We start from the raw sequence: 16,419 nt of genomic DNA, 5'->3' as shown, positions 1-16,419 counted from the left end.
GAATATGAACGGCGTTATTAACTGCTGGTTGAGTAGCTGAGATGGAAATTTGTGCAACGTTCAACCTTCCACTCATTTTATGCGTTATGGAGCTATCTATTTGTACTTATGTACATATACGAAACGAAGGAAGAAGTTAATGTCTCTACCACTTTCGCTTTCATGACCACTTTTATTCATTAATTCTGGGCTCATACTATGCAAGCGCCAGGCGCCAAGCAGTATATGCAGTACGTTCTTTAACAGTGTCATCTTCATTATTGCTTTTGCCTTTGCCATCCTCGCCTTGTTGTTTACTTACAATTTTTATCTTTCAGTCGTCCCGTCACATCACATGTGCTTTGTGCGAATCTCTGTGCGAATGTGGAGAAGATGTAAATCTTTACGCAATTTTCTACCATCGTTCTACAAATATTTGCCAATCTTACAGAAACAAAAGTTAAAGTTAGCAAATACTCGAGCTTGTTAATATCTCGTAAAGTTTTGTGGAGTTACTAAATATTAAATACGAATTATTTGGTTATTGTATGCACTCAATTTTTGCAAAGCGTGCAAAATTGAAAACTTTGGGATACAAAGTTACATCGCAAATATGTGGAATTATTAAACACAAATTATTTCGGCTAAAGCGTGCAAAAAATTATTCGGTTATTGTAAACCCTCCATTTTTCTCAAAGCGTACAAAATTGAAAACTTGGAAATATGTACAAATATTCGAGCTTGTTAATAACTCGTTACGTTTTGTGAAGTTATTAAACGCAAATTATTTCGACAAAAGCGTGCAAAATTGAAAACTTGGAGAGGAAGAAGGACAAAGAAGAAAAAAGGTAACTATTTTCCGCTTTGTTAAATATGTATTATTATCACGGGATGCATATTAATGACAGCAGGTAAATAATTCCAGCAAGTGATTCAGTCAGGAAGTCGTTTTAATTTTAATATATGTAACAACGACCCTGCCTATCTAACAAATCCAAACCTAACAAATGCATCGGCATCAACTAATTGTCGATTCATGCAGGAAGCTGAATGAATTGGTTTTGCGTTTGCGTTTGCCTACGTGCAAAGAAGATCAAGAGGTTGCATTGCTTGTTTAATAAGACGCCGTCGTAGTCATTGTGACCTTGTCATTTGGCATTTTTCTTATATGAACGTATATATCTTCATACGTACACGTGTTAAACCATCCATTATCCAATTATTTTATTGATATTAATTTCTACGTGTGTGTATGTACATAGCTTCAGTGGCCGCGGAAGCGTTGGTGTGGACAGAGGGAAAATGTCCCCACCATCTGCCCATCTTAGATAAACCCCGCCCTCCCCCCATCCTGCAATGTCAACGTCCCCACATGTCCCCACGGCTTCCGCGGCCACTGGTACACTACACACGCTAGGCAAACAGTTAGTAAAGGACCCCTTATCAAAGAAAGAAACACTGTAAAATTAAATGATACTTATTTATGACCATGTCGTAAAAAATTATGGCTTTGATTTGACACTACGCGCACGCAACCAGACATCGTTTATCTTGTTTCGTAAAAATGTATGTATGTATTTGTTACAAGTTTAGTTTAGTTGAAGAAGAACGCACATGAAGAGTATCAGTAAAAATCTGGAATTTTCCACTCTTTACGAGACCCCAAAGGTTTGTGAGTTACGAACTTTTACATAATTTTTAGACATATTTTGCAATATTGCAAATATTAAAGTAATACAGACCAGACATGTGCCATTTTCTTGTGTAGTATTTAAAAGTGCAGAATATTAGCAAGTTTAGTCAAGTCTAATAATACGTGTCTTACACGAGGAGTACAAAATAACGAATTTTTCCACGCTTTTTAAGACGCCAAAGGTTTGTAAATTTCGAATTTTACATGCTTTTCGGAAATATTTTGGGAAATATTTTCAGACATATTTCGCAATATACAGTAGTATGTAGTATGTATTTAGCAAATATTAAAATAAAACGGAAAGTGAGCAGACTGATAGAATTCACATCTATCAAAGTCTACCCACTTTCTGTATTCATAATTTTGAATTGCCTTTTTCTAAAACATCCAATTTTCGTCGTCTTAATCTAACTAATGACACATTTTATTAATTAATACCGTACGTACATAATTAATTAATCATACCAACAATTAAGTAAGCACAAATTTAACTAACCCCAACTTTTCGCAAATTTTGTACAATTAAGCAATCATGCAAATAATTAAGTACTCCCAAACTTAAGTAATCCCGACCTCTTGCAAATTTCTAACTAGATAATGATGCATTAAATTAATAATTAATCCCGTAAATAATTAGTTAACCACGCAAACAATTAAAGATTAACATTAATTAATCCCGCCCTCTCCCAAATTTCATACCTTTTCATAATTTCCTGAATTTTATTCACAATCATCTCACTCATAAATAGTACAAAATACTTGTAAATTTTAAACTAATGATGCATTGAATTAATTGATAACGAAAATAATTAGCAGGTAATCACACAAATAATTAAGTAATCCTAGCGTCTCACAAATTTCATACCATTTCATAATTTCCCGCATTTTATTCACATTTATCTCACTCATAGTCATAAATAGTACAAAATATTCAAAATTCCCCCCCTTACTCGGCCGCGGTCCCTCTCGCCGACCCCCCAAACGCGCCCCCGATCATCCTATGAATCCCCGTCAATTCATGGATAGCCTTACAAAAAAGCGCGTCCACTTCTTGCACCCTGTCCTTTCCCGCCATATTTTCCTCCAGCGCGGCGCTCAATTCGCGGTTGGCCTTGTCCAGCAAAACTTTATAATGATCTTCCAGCTGTTTCTTGGTATAATCAAAGGTCATCGGATCACCTTGACCTTGATTGACCTCGCCTGACCTCACAATTTTCTCAAGACGAGCCTTCTCCCCCAGCAGCGCGGCGTGTTTGTGGTCCAAATTATTATTATTTTGGGTCAAATAAACATTCCTCAAGAGGTCACATTCTCCCTGAAGGTCAAAGTTGATTCGCTTCTTCTCTTCAATTTTCCCGCCCAGCTGCGCCAGCGCTTTGGCCAGGGAGGCATTCTGACACCGGAGGGAATCCAGTTGAATCTCCCAAGCGTGATATTTCGTCACCGTGTCCGCCAGAGATTTCGTGAGGGACATGTTTTCCTCGGAAAGGCGAGCTATTTCTACAGCGGGAAAGGTGGAAAACGGTCAGTTTGGCGAAAAAATTTCGCGATGAAATAATCCCATTTGGCGAAAAAAATACATTTCTTTCCGTAGTTAAAAATGTATCTTTTCTCGAAATAAGGTCACATTTGGCAAAAAAAGTTGGAAAATAGTGCTTCAAGACGATCTCTGTATTCTAATTTTAAGTAATTTGCATGAATAAGCGCAAAATTTATGTTTCGCCAAATGCAATTTTTCAGACTTTTCGCCAAATGTGACATTAATTTGGCCATTTCCCGATATTTTTTAGCACATTGGCAAAAATAGATTTTCGCCAATTTCACTTTCGCCAAACTGACCGTGACTCGAATCATCGTCCATCTGTAACGGTGGCGGTAGCGGTGGCGGGAGCGGTGGTGGGGCAATCCGCAACATCATCCCCACGTTATCGTGGGCCTTCCTCGGCGGTAAAATGACCTCGATCGGCTCCGTCTTCAGTCCTAGGCGTCCAAACAATTCGCGGAAGTCGGGGTCCATATTATTTCGCGGTGGTTGTAGCGTCGTCGCTTTATTTAGTCCCCCACTACCCCCACTCACCGCGACTTTCGCCTTTCTCACGCAATCCGCAAAGTCCTCGAGTTGCTGTTCGGATTTGAACCCGATGCCGAAAACGACCCCGGTCGCGAGATCGGTCCAGTGCCCGAAGCGCTGCGAGGTCTTGTGGAAGTCGAGTTCTTTGACGATGGTGGAGTTGACGATGACGTTTTTGCAGGTGGGGTCGACCGAAATGAGGCGATACAGACCGCGCGTCGCGTCGAACATGATGGACGTCGGGACGGCGAGGGGGTGGACGGGGAGCCATTGTTTGGACGGTGGTGACGGTGACGACTGTGACGAGTAGGTGAAGAGTTGGGCGTGTGAGAGGTAGATCGGCTGGATTTGGGTCTCCATTTCTTCTACAAGATAAGGTTGGACTTATCGATAAAATCGTCAAAATCTTCACATTTCTCCCCTCTGGGAACTTATTTTAAAATTCTGGACGACAAATTTGTAGTGGGTGAGTTGATTGATGGAATGGCGTCGAGTTTTTTGAGGGAGTTTTTAGACGAGGTCCAATTTTTCGGAAGGTTTCTTAAGCTTGATATCTCCTCCGGAAAGAAGTGGAAAAATTTGGAGGGTATATTTTTGAAAAAAGTTGGGAACGACTACAGCTCTGCAAATTTGTCGGGCAGAATTTTAAGATAAGTTCCCAGAGAGGAGAAATGACTAGAAATGTGTGGAGATTTTGACGATTTTGTCGATAAGTCGTCCAGTCCCACATTAAATAATTACATGCTCGGCAGTAATGATAAAATAAGCGAGGGTAAAATGATGGGAAATTTATTTGGAATAATAACAAGTAAACAAACAATTATTTAGTGAGGGGTTACTTTTCCATGGATTTTGAGACGCTGGTGTAAAATCTTCCGTGGTTACTTCCGGTCACTTTTATTTACGTGAGTTCAACCGTGTTGGTTTGGGCGTATTTTTTTCCGCATTTAATTAGAAAATTGATGAAAAAATTTATAAAATATTGGTCATAATTTTTTCCTCAGTTTGCAAATATTCTCATATTTGCAAATATGAAAATTTCCGTAGTATGCAAATCCAATTATGCAATCTTACTTTGCGTCAGTCAGGTAGATAGTTTATTAAATGTTGTGAATATATTTAGTGGATATTTTTTTGACTTATTCTTGGAAAAAAAATATTTATCAAGATTTTCACTTTGATGAAAAACTTTTAAACTTTGAAATTTGAAACTGTTAAAATTATCGATGGGAATTGGGGACCTAATTATTTATTAAAATGCCCAAATATAAAATAAATCATTTTTCGGTGTCAAAATCCTCCAAAAAAATTCGAAAATATAAGTTTTTGAGTGGTAAAAATGTATATAGTCATTGTTAAAAAAAGAAAGTCAATTCTGCCTCAAACTTCGGTCTCTCTCTTTTTCTCCCCTTTTATTCCATTATTACGTTCTCCTCTTCTGTGATGAATAGACCATTATTCGATCAAGTTCGACAAACTTGTCCCACAACTTCATACCGAATCTCATCATTTCCCCGTTTCTCGTTCAATAAATACATATATAATTTTGCCTGCATTCAGAATATGCAAATGTCGACAAGCGCATGTATTATGTATGTATATGTATCATAGGGAAGCCCATCATTTCCCAATTTCAGGAAACTTTTGCCTGCGTTCAGAATATGGAAATTGTGCGTACGTGCCACTGAATAAATAAATAGAAACATCCCAGCCAGGTTTCCGAACCACTAACTTAATCAACCCATCCACCCACCTCCTAACAATCAATTAATTAATTGTCTGCCTGCCAGCAAATACTAATGGATGCACAATTTAATTATTTCGTATCTTTCCTCTCCCATGTCCCAACCAAACCACCAAAAACTTATCTACACTCTTAGAAATACAGTTATTAAAATAATACCAAAGCGGTATTCATGTATGAATATGACTCTACCAACGTGGTATTGATAAGTAACACTGTGTAGTAATAGCTCCGTACTAAAGTTTTACCTTATTGGTAGCAAAAATTTTTAATACCAAGCGGTATTCAATTCATGCATTGATAAGTAATACCGCGTGTCATGTAGTAATAGCTTGGTATTTTAGTTTTATCTTATCGGTAATAAATTTTAATGGACGAGTATGGATAATTTTAATACCAAAGAGGTAGATCTTTAATACCGAGAAATTAATACCTGAATGATTTTTAACAATGAATGTACCTTTTTTCTCAAATGGATAATTTTAATACCAAGCGGTAGTACCTTTAATAAAATACCGAGAAATTAATGAATTCACCATATTTCTGACAGTGTATGTATATACCTTGTATTTCAGACCTCGTCAACTCAACCAAGAAATCCTTTGAACTTGAGGCATCATCACCATCTCATCGCCCCGAGAAAGAAAGAAAGAAAGCGAGAAATAATTACCTTTCCCCCGACCAAATCCCCCACGGTTCGTACTTCGTGTGCCTCCAACTTGACTTTATCAGTCAGTCGGTCTACAACGTGAGGCGAGTTGCGTTGCGTCCTGGCTGGATTTGGTGGTGGTGGTGAGAGTGAAAGTGTGAGAGTGAAAGCAAACTGGAAGAAATCAATACTCTCCCTGCTTTCTCTCTACATCGTCATTTATATAAATCCCATCAACTCAACTACTATTCAACTACTCCATCGAATCGACTCTACGTACGTACATAAGATATTTTATGCAGTCGGCTGCACACCACCGTCGCCGTCAAACGTGCTCCACTTTCTCCGTCTCGTCTACTTTCTCTTCTCCAGTTTTAAAGTAGGCTTTCTCTTCTCGTGTCGTGTGTGGAGTGAAATTCCCAGTTTTTTGTTACTCCAGCAGGATTTCTGAATATTGAAAACATTGGATTTCTGAATATCGAAAATATTGACAGAAAAGAAGCAGTCCAGTTTTAAACTAGTTTTCGTTCGTGGAGTGAAATTCTCAGTTTTTTTCTTATTTTACTCAAGTACTTGAACTAAGTTGAAGGATTTCTGAATATCGAACAAAATATTGACACAAGTGAAAACCAGGGCGTGCTGATATTTATTTAATAAAAAAGTGTTTTTCTGGAAATTCATATTTGTTTCCGGAATGAACAAATAAAAGGGAAATACATAGCTCTCTCTCTGGCAGGATCTTCTATTTCGACACAAATAGGAGCGAAATCTGTACCGATTTCGATTTGAAGGAATTGTGGTCTGGTTTTGGTTTCCCTTGTTGACTCAGAACTCAAGAGTTTCTTCTTGGTAATGATGATTGGAGTGGTTGTGCTTCCTCCTCGTTCGTAGCAAATTTAGTGCAATTTTAGCCAGAAGAGGAGAAAGTATATGGACCTTCGCAGATCACCTAAAACAGAATCTCATTCATCTTCAAGCAGCTTAAAACTAAGCAGGAAAATTACTCAAAGAGCCAATTTTCACACAACCAAAGTGATCAACAGTTGTGTTGTTTTTGTTAATAATCCTCGTAAGTAGGTTTCTTGGAAGAACAAGACCAAGAACAAGAACACGGAAACTTTTGGGACAAAAGAACACAAACTTAGGAGGGGAGCTTGCGAGGTTGATAATAACAGATCCTGATGCCCTTTGGATATGTGATAGGGTCCCATGAGTGTACTAAAACCCTGAAGTGGTTTGACTCCATGGCCACATTTGCGCCCGCCACACCCACTCAAAAATGTCCAAAAAACGCTTTCACCCCAGTTTTCACTCACTCAAATCCACGCCAAAAATCCAATTTTACTCGGATTTTGAAATTTCTTTCATCATTACACTCCCAGATAGTTGCATTTTTGAGTGGGTGTGGCGGGCGCAAATGTGGCCATGGAGTCAAACCACTTCAGGGTTTTAGTACACTCATGGGACCCTATCACATATCCAAAGGGCATCAGGATCTGTTATTATCAACCTCGCAAGCTCCCCTCCTTAGTTCAGTAGAAAGAAAGTGAAACTTGTCAGAAACTGAGTTTCTTTCTTCTCAAATTCCTCAATTTTGTTTTTGCTCTCGCAAAAAAGTAATCACTGTTCTACTCAAGGACTTTAAGATAGAAAACTTTACCATAATTTCTGAACAAAAAAGTGTGAATAAAATTTCCATAAATTTTTTTTTAAAAAGTGTCAAATTTACGTACATAAAAAATCATACATAATTCCACCTCAGTATTTTACGTGTTCCCCCGAAAAGTGGAAATAATTACATAGATAAAACTTTAAAGTGTGTCTAACGTTTCAGTAAAACTAAAAATAAACACGTGTCAAATTTACATAAAACAGATAAAATCATAATTTGGGACTACAGGCAATTTATATTTTAAGTGAACTGAACGGAAATAGATAATTTTTGGGGAGATAAATTTCCATAAATTTTCGAAAAGTGTTTCTCTTCTTGGGTGTGGCTGAACAGGATGCGGAAACCGTCGTCATTAACGTGGAGATCATCCTCCTCCCAGAAGTTAACTTTGTTCCTGGTGGGAATAGCGGTGGTGACCATGTTGTCCGTGCCAATCGGGGTGAACGGTACGTCAATCTAGTCCATTTAACAAGATAAATGTTTATTTACTCGGCAAACGCACGTTTCCGTGCTGTGCTGCCTGCGGGAGGGGTGATTATTCAATTCCTTGTCCCAACGACCGACTTGTCCTATGTTATGTATTACATGAAAAAGTATGTCGATCCATGTCATGGCATGTCTTCTTTTGGGAAAACTAATTACAATCCAATTAGTCCTCCGCAAACAAACAAAACGTCAAAATTCATTATGTCGTTGCTGGCTTCTTCTTCGCAAATTGCGGACTGGCACGCGACATACTTTTTCGGGAGATATATTTTTTTGGCATACATTTTTACGGAGAGGGTTTCGGGTGTAAGTAATGATTTGCAAGAAATAAGGGAAAGAAAGTGACTATATCTATATCTTGTTCCATGGAAAGTGATTTCTTGCAGTGGTTTATTTTGACCTGCAAGAAATACAGTGCAAAAAACAAGTTCCCGCCGCTGTAAATAGTTCATACGGCGCGTGGCTAGGTGGCGCTTATATTTCGTGCACCTTTTTGCAGTTTCTTGCACCTCGAATTTCTTGCGTTTCTTGATTTGCATTGCAAAAAAATTTTACAAAACTTATAACTTGCACGAAATTACATCAACAAAGTGTTTTTTGCAGCTATTTTGACCTGCGTGCAAGAAATGCAAGGTGCAATAAACTACGCCCCGCCGCTATTAATACTTAATACAGCGCGTGGCTAGATGGCGCATATTTCTCCCAGTTTCTTGCACCTCGCATTTTCTGCATTGCTTGATTTACAGCCCAAGAAATGCAACAAACCCGCAAGCAACGAAATACTGTTTTATAGTTTAGTTGTCTATTTGCATAATTTTTTGCACTGTCTGCAGGTCTGCAATGCTACGAGTGCCTTTCCCTGTACTGCAATTCGCTTGCGGTGTGCGAATCTGTAAAGAGAACGATGCTCTCCGTGTTCGTGCCGAAGGGTCACATCATCCATTTCAATCCCTTGGACCCCTGTCCGGAGGGGGAGGACCCGGCAAATTCCACAAAATGGGAAGAAATCAGCCGAGAATGCCAAAGGTTTTAAAATTTGAGAATTGTTATTATTTATGTATGAAAATCTCAGAAATGACAGATTTATATGCATGAAAAAATATGGAAATTCTATTTTCGAGGAATTTATTATCACAATTTTTAATTTCTTAATTGGGAATGTTTGTTGAAGAGTATTTTTGTGAGGTGTTGACGCCGTTAGAAGAAATAACAAAATATTGACAAAATTTGGATCATTTAGGTCATTGGTTCTTACTGCGTAAAATTTTCATATTTTTTTCAAGGATATATTGGCCAATCTGCGTTTCTAAAATTTTCCTATTTCATGATTTGGATCAAAATTTCCATTTGTTTGAAATCACGTTTGACCTTCTTCCAAACATTTTTCACGTCGTCTTCAGAAATTTACACCCAAATCAATAGACATGGAAAGTTACGGAAATTTTAAACTCGTAGAATTGATTGCTAACTGCCTAATTACATATTTTTAAACTTGAAAAATTACAACTTTACATTTGCAAGAAATCATGTCATTTTCTTTGCATAATTTAGTTTTACTTTTTCAATTTTAATTTCAATTACCAATTTACCAGGACCGTTACATTATAAAATAGTGGGATATATATTTTTCAAAAACTGCAAAAAACATTTTGCAAATTTTGCTCTAAATTTTTTCAAAAACCAATCTTCTCCTTCTTTCCCCACAGGTCCGACTCGGTCTGTATCGTCAATAATTGTACATATTTTTTTTTTCAAAAAATACTAAATATTAAAAAAATATATATTAAAATTTTGCTCCAGACCAACCAATAAGGCCAGACGTTTTAATTAGAATTTTTATCATGAATTTATGAAAATCCCAGAAATGACAGATATTTATGTATATTTATGAGAAAATACGACAATCTTATTTTCATCACAATTTTCAAAATTAAAAAAAAAATGTAGGGGAAATTACCAGCAAGTTCCAGAAAAAAATTATCAAAAACTGAAATTTTTTTCGAAAATTAATACAAATCAATCTCCTCCCCCTAGATCCGACTCGGTCTGTATCGTCTCCCCGATCGAGATAATCTCCATCATCGACGGGTCCAAAAACGGTAAAAAACTTGAATCCGAAACTTCTCTGACGACCACGGGCTACGTTCGGGGGTGCGCCTCGAGAAGAAAATTGCAAGAAAATGACCCCACCATCCGCGTCCATGTCAACCTCTTGTCGTCCTCGGGAAGTAAAAATAAGAATCGCTCGGCGTCGGCGTCAACGCCATCGTCGTCGTCATCCTCGTCATCGTCGTACGGCCAACCTTCTCAAGACCTCGAGATGGAGGAGGACTTATCAAAACTCAGCTTTAATGATGGTTATCAAATTAAGCGGGTCCATTCGCATGAATTTTTTATCGATCAGGGGACAGCAAATGCGACCAAGTGTTTTGAAGATAAGTGTAACACGAAGGTGAGGGCGAGATCGGGGTCGTCGCCAAGATTGCGACTTAGTTTTGGCGTCAGTGTCCTCCTTCTTATCAGTGGTGCGACGTTAAGTAGTAAATTATTGTTTGATCTGTAGCTGTAATGCAATACAAGTAATTAATTTAAGAAGTTAATTAATACAGTAATTAAGTATTTAAGAGGAAAAGTTATCCATGATAAGCAACAACTTCAAGAACAACCTATTCTGTAAGTGAACCATGAACCGCCGTATGTAATACGTTTAATTAAGTAAATTATTTAATTAATTACTGAAATGGTTAAATATTTAGACGCTAGTACATAAGTTATCAATACTTACAGATAAGCAACTACATACTTATCGTCTTCGTGAACCTGTTAAGTTTAGGGATGAAGAGACACTAATAAGTTATCAATATTTACAGATAAGCAATTATTCATGCAACTATGTGTTAAGTTATGTATGTGTATTAACTATGAACCCGTGATGATGATGTTTAGACGCTTAGTTATCCATATTTACAGTCTTACAGATAAGTAAGTACTACTTATCATCCTCGTTAAACTTAAGCTACATACGCATACATAATAACTACCTATGAACCCATGACTATGTATGATAAGCAGCAAAGTATTTTAAAATATTGTGCATTTTTTCGGAAATTTATGTATTCTAATTTCTGCTCAATCCTACGTCCTACCTTTTACGTGTACAGACATACATATTCGAATAAGTACGACTTGCTAGTTTCCCTTACTGCGAAAAATTCCTGAGAAAAAGTCAGACGGAATCGGACACCTTTCTTTTTTGGAGGTGTTCCAACAACCCGGACCAAGTTACCCGGGTGAACCAGGATGGAGCGTATGTCTTATGATGACATTTATTTGACTCTGTCAACCCGGAATTTCTGACATAATCAATTGTTCCAAATTAGATAAATGTCACATTTATTCGCCACGTGTTTCAGGCCAACTGCACGAAAATATGTTACGCAATGGGAGAAGATGAACCCATCTACCTAAAGAAGTACAGACATTTAATTTACGAGTGGGTGGGAGACAGTGGTGCTGTGGAACATTAAAGACAGTGGCCGCGGAAGCTGTGGGGACATGTGGGGACGTTAACATTGGACGGGTTTATATAAGATGGGGAGATGATGCGGACATCAGATAATCGTAGGGACATTGTCCCTCTGTCCAAACCCACGCTTCCGCGGCCACTGCATTAAAGCAAGTTATACTTGTGTAAGTAATCAGTGGCTGCGGAAGCCGTGGGGACATCGGGGTACATTGTCATTTGTAGGATAATGGAGGGATGGGTTTATATAAGATGGGCAGATGATGGGGACATCGAACAACCGTGGGGACATTGTCCCTCTGTCCCACACACGCTTCCGCGGCCACTGATTAAAGATACGTATATATAAAAAAGTGAGTAAGTAGTCCATTGTCCAGGAATCATAAAAAGAGAGAACCGAAAAGAAATAATAAAGACATATAAAATGCTTTGGGATCACTCTGGACGGATGGATTTATGATGTGTGCATTTAATTTTATTTGGGGCGTCGTTGACCCCTCGTCATTCGTATGTCCATACATAAAACACTTTATGACAAATAAAACCACCAAAGAATGTGACATCTGGGTGGATTTCATGATGGTTTTATTGACCACTATTTTTCATGGGAAATACACAGCTGGCTTTCGATAAGTTTTCATGAGGAGAATAACTTCGAAGGAACCTACCACAAAGGCAAAAATATTGAGGACATAAAGTCATCTTGTCCTGCTCAATCTTAAGTTGACCTTTGACCTTCATAACATATTTAGCTTTTCCATCTGGATTTCATGCCTATTTTATGACCACTAAATATTTTTCATAGAAATTTGGCCTTTGGCAAGTTCCATGAACCACTAATTTCCAAGGAACTTACGGTAAACAAAGGCAAAAATATTGAATATTAAAGTCATCTTGACCTGCTCAATCTTAAACTGACCTTTGACCTTCATATCATTTCCATCTGAATTTCATGACTATTTTGTGACCACTATTTTTCATGGAAAGTTGGCAAATTTTATGAATCTTCGACACTCAACGGCAAAAATATTGACTACATAAGTCATCTTGACCTGCTCAATCTCATCCAAGAAATTTGACCTCTGACCTTTCACAACATATTTCACTTTTCTCCATCCTATCTATCAATATGGCCCAAAAAGCGTCTAAACCTGAAGAGGAGAAAGAAGTACAAAATAAATTCGCACATTTAATTTGCACATGCAAAATTTAGCCCCATGTATTTTACTTTAGACGCCAGGCGCATTTTCTCGCCTCTTGGCCTTCGTCACGGAACCGAGCGATACAGAACTGCAGAACACCGAGCTGCAAAAATATCGCGAACAAGTCCTTGAAACACAGGAACTCGAAAAGATGAAGAAAGAGCGGAGAAAATCGCGCCGTAATAATATTTCAAATTTCAAAAAATCCCGCCCAAAAAATAACAATCCTCCCATTATATTTCTTCAGGTGAAAAAGTGAAGCATCGCCAGCAAGAAAAACTTGCAGAATTAACGGAGAAAAAACATCCTGCAGTTCATCCCATGTAAATAAATGCCAGAAATCTATCCCATTTTCTCATACCTGTTCACTTTCTTTCATTCGACTGATTATCATGATGAATGATGGTGAATGAAAATGAATTTCCTGTTTGAGTGAATTTGACCGAAGGATTCTGAATGAATTAGCGTGAATGATAGGATTTTTCACCAAATGCTTAACACATGAGGCAAAGTAGGAAATGAAGTCCGATGAAGTGAAATGAAATGAACTTGAACAAAAATTACTGAATATGAATGAAAATCTTCACTCAGAAATTGGGATGACTGACTTTTGAATGAAAACTAAATTTTTGAACAGGTATCCATTTTCTTGGAAATTTTGAAAAAAAAATTATTTAATTTTCAGTGACGCCGGGAAAGCACGGTCTCGCACGCAACTCTACCAATTCGACGCCACGGGAGCGTTCTACTCTTTGGAAGAAGATGACTCCAACAGTTCGTCGCCGTCGTCGTCAAAGTCGTCCATGACGAAAATGAGGGCGAGCGTGGGGTCCGCCAAGACTGCCGGGACGGGGTCGGATAGTCGCTCCTTGCATCAGAATTTTCTGGGACATTCGGTATCCTCACATTTTTACGCATAAAAATGCTGACTAAATCAGAGGTTAACGCCGGTCTATTAGGGAGATTTTGGAAATTTTGGAAGGCAATTTCGATCTGAAATTTAGCAATGTGGAACAAAAAAGGGTTTTGAGAGTTTTGGAAATTTTGATTACAAATTTAACAAACAGGGATTTTAAGAGTTTTGGAAATTTAGGGTGAAAATTTAGTTAAAATGGTGCTCTAAAACAAAATTGTGACAGGATTTTTGAAATTTTTGAAATTTTGGTTGGCGATTCAACTAGAATTTTAATCTAGAACAAAATTATGGGAAAGGTTTTGGAAATTTTGGAAATTTTAAGAGGAAATTTAACCGGAATTATGGGAAAAAAGGTCCGGGGTCGAATAAAATATGGGTGTTCAGCGGTGTTGACCTCTGTCCTCAAGCTTCCGCCGCCACTGATTTCACAAATATGTATGCAAATATGTCCCCTTTTAATCAGGTCGGACCCAGCCATTTCGCCGCTCAAGACACAGAGCAAGACCTCCTCAAAAAGTACAAGGAGAAGAGAAAACGCCGAATTTCGCAGTTGTACACGGGCGAGCTGATGTACCACCACGACCTCTCCTACGTCTGGGACCATTTGACCGACCACTCCAAATTTTACGATAAGCTCGACGAAATGACCCGAATGAAATACCCGATTACTCCAGAAATTCAGGAGAAACTGGACAAAATTCAGAAACGTATGGAAAAAGAGAAAGAGAAGAAACAGAGGATTAAAGACGGTCGGGGTAACGTCGTGATGCGCAGATTTCGAAAGGTGACGATAAATTTAACTAATTTGACAAAAATTTTGGGGTAAAATTGATATTTTTTGCAGATTGGGAAACGTCTTTTGCACATGTTTCAAAATACACATCTTGGCTACGTGTTCAAAGTGACGCCACGGTAGGTAGAAAAAATTTCCAAAAATCCTTCTCATAATTTTTTCGCGTTATAATTCGAGATAAATTTCCACTCAAAATTTCAGAAATTCCTAAAATCTTGTTACAACTTTGTTTACAACATAATTCCTCCACTAAAAATTTCCAAAACCCTGTCACAATTTTGTATCAGAATATATTCCAGCAAAGAAGGGTATCTGTTATGGTGATCGTTTTGGGCTAAATTTCGATGAGTTTTGAATTATTTTGATAAGAAATTAAGGCGATTTTTTGGGCTAATATATCTAATCAAAATTCGGTTGGTTGTCAGTGGTTTTTGATTAGTAAATGGCGCTCAATGATTCTTACCCCGATTTAAGGCTTGGGGAACCGTTTTGCCAGTCTGTCTGTTCGTATGTCTGTTCATTTTCAACTTTGTCAAATGAACCCCGATTTACTTCAAACTTGGCGCGTTGGCAAATTATACTATCAAACAATTATTCAGCATGTCTACTATAACTCCAAGGGTCCTATTTGAGTCACTTCCAACCCATGAATGTAACTAATGTTTTTTTTTCTTGTCGGGCTGTGGTTTATAAACATTGGAAATGTTATGCAAAATTGTAGCAACGCGCAACATGGTTACCATTTTATTAATACCTGTGGTAATTTTGCATGGTTTCCATTTCATTCCATGTTTTTTGATACATTTGAATTAATTTCTCGAAACCTAGAAATGTACCATCTTCAATTTTTTGATGAAAAATCACCAATAGTATGACCATCAACATATGCAAATATTTGCAAAATCGTTCGTGGTCTTCATATTTTTATCTGCGCTTTTGTTTTTGGCCTATCTAACTACGTGTTAAACATAGCCCAGGGGAATATTTCTTTCTCCACTTGTGGGCATGTACCATTCCTGAAATTTTCAGGAATGGTAGTTTGATAGTTGTTTGATATCATATAAAAAAATCAGAAAAATCGTTCATGGGCTTCATCGTTTTATAATTCATCGAAATTTAGCCCAATACGATCGTCTCAATAGATACCAAGCTTTCCACCCAAAACCTCCCAAAATCGTGTTACAACTTTTTTCACACAATTCCAGCTAAATTTCCAAACATAAAATTTCCAAAACTCCCAAATTCTTCACAATTTTGTTCCTCATTACAATTCTAGCCAAAATCTCCACCCAAAATTTCCAAAACTCTCACAATCTCAATTTTGTTCCAATAGTTCCAATCAAAATTTCCAAATTTCCTTCAAACTCACCCTTCACACAAATTTTGCTTCCATTTCCAGCTACTACCAAATGATCCCCGTCGTCCCGATTCACTGTCGGCGATGTCGAAACTTGTTGAAGGACACGTTGGAGGTGCATTGGACCCCGATCGGGATCGCTTTTGCGGTCCTCTTCCCACTCCTCGGCGTTCTCTGCTGTCTTTCCTACCGGGAATTCGTGTGCGTCGTGTGCCAAGAAATTTACATGTATGGCGACTACCCCTCCCGCTGCAGGCCCCTCGATAAGTCGCATCTTATCACAGAAACGAACGTCAAGTTTAAGAGACGCTCCTTCAAGAGGGCGTCCATGTAA

General features: G+C 38.0%; 3 protein-coding genes across 9 annotated transcripts; 2 read left to right on the top strand and 1 right to left on the bottom strand.

Moving 5' to 3' along the window:
- Positions 1 to 292: 292 nt before the first annotated feature.
- Positions 293 to 12,262, top strand: LOC110848585. Of its 6 annotated transcripts, none has more exons than XR_002547755.2 (6): positions 293 to 827; positions 6,063 to 7,297; positions 7,668 to 8,254; positions 9,128 to 9,320; positions 10,329 to 11,787; positions 12,183 to 12,262. XR_002547755.2 is itself a non-coding variant. In XM_022095830.2 (5 exons), exons 3-5 carry the CDS (start codon positions 8,143 to 8,145, stop codon positions 10,855 to 10,857), a joined length of 834 nt encoding a protein of 277 aa, XP_021951522.2. In that variant the 5' UTR covers positions 293 to 827; positions 6,063 to 7,297; positions 7,668 to 8,142; the 3' UTR covers positions 10,858 to 12,262. The 6 variants fall into 6 exon arrangements, 4 of the variants coding, with proteins under 4 accessions (XP_021951522.2, XP_035706903.1, XP_035706905.1 ...); XR_004834647.1 differs by having other exon boundaries at positions 12,172 to 12,262; XM_022095830.2 differs by having other exon boundaries at positions 10,329 to 12,262.
- Positions 1,909 to 6,255, bottom strand: LOC110848222 (homer protein homolog 2). Of its 2 annotated transcripts, none has more exons than XM_035851009.1 (3): positions 6,158 to 6,255; positions 3,512 to 4,108; positions 1,909 to 3,172 (listed from the first exon to the last, which is right to left on the bottom strand). In XM_035851009.1, the coding sequence occupies exons 2-3, from the start codon at positions 4,101 to 4,103 to the stop codon at positions 2,619 to 2,621; spliced, it is 1,146 nt and encodes a 381-aa protein (XP_035706902.1). In that variant the 5' UTR covers positions 4,104 to 4,108; positions 6,158 to 6,255; the 3' UTR covers positions 1,909 to 2,618. The 2 variants fall into 2 exon arrangements, with proteins under 2 accessions (XP_035706902.1, XP_021951077.2); XM_022095385.2 differs by lacking the exon at positions 6,158 to 6,255 and adding an exon at positions 4,583 to 6,067.
- A 684-nt stretch (positions 12,263 to 12,946) lies between the features above and the next one.
- Positions 12,947 to 16,419, top strand: LOC118435237. Its single transcript, XM_035850925.1, has 7 exons — positions 12,947 to 12,985; positions 13,051 to 13,198; positions 13,267 to 13,342; positions 13,705 to 13,915; positions 14,399 to 14,719; positions 14,780 to 14,847; positions 16,128 to 16,419. The coding sequence occupies exons 1-7, from the start codon at positions 12,947 to 12,949 to the stop codon at positions 16,417 to 16,419; spliced, it is 1,155 nt and encodes a 384-aa protein (XP_035706818.1).

This window comes from Folsomia candida, unplaced genomic scaffold (assembly GCF_002217175.1).
Source record: "Folsomia candida strain VU population unplaced genomic scaffold, ASM221717v1 Fcan01_Sc004, whole genome shotgun sequence".
Classification (NCBI taxonomy): domain Eukaryota; kingdom Metazoa; phylum Arthropoda; class Collembola; order Entomobryomorpha; family Isotomidae; genus Folsomia; species Folsomia candida.
This window is presented reverse-complemented; position numbering and strand designations above follow the sequence as displayed.

Bases quoted from the DNA above. Each gene is read 5' to 3' on its own strand.
- LOC110848222 (XM_035851009.1), bottom strand. From the start codon at position 4,103: ATGGAGACCCAAATCCAGCCGATCTACCTCTCACACGCCCAACTCTTC. The intron at 3,173-3,511 runs GTCAGTTTGGCG...TTCCCGCTGTAG, and splicing joins GGACGATGATTCGAGTCACG to AAATAGCTCGCCTTTCCGAG.
- LOC118435237 (XM_035850925.1), top strand. From the start codon at position 12,947: ATGGCCCAAAAAGCGTCTAAACCTGAAGAGGAGAAAGAA. The intron at 13,343-13,704 runs GTAAATAAATGC...TTTAATTTTCAG, and splicing joins CATCCTGCAGTTCATCCCAT to TGACGCCGGGAAAGCACGGT. The intron at 13,916-14,398 runs GTATCCTCACAT...CCTTTTAATCAG, and splicing joins AGAATTTTCTGGGACATTCG to GTCGGACCCAGCCATTTCGC.
- LOC110848585 (XM_022095830.2), top strand. From the start codon at position 8,143: ATGCGGAAACCGTCGTCATTAACGTGGAGATCATCCTCCTCCCAGAAG. The intron at 8,255-9,127 runs GTACGTCAATCT...CACTGTCTGCAG, and splicing joins CGTGCCAATCGGGGTGAACG to GTCTGCAATGCTACGAGTGC. The intron at 9,321-10,328 runs GTTTTAAAATTT...TCCTCCCCCTAG, and splicing joins ATCAGCCGAGAATGCCAAAG to ATCCGACTCGGTCTGTATCG.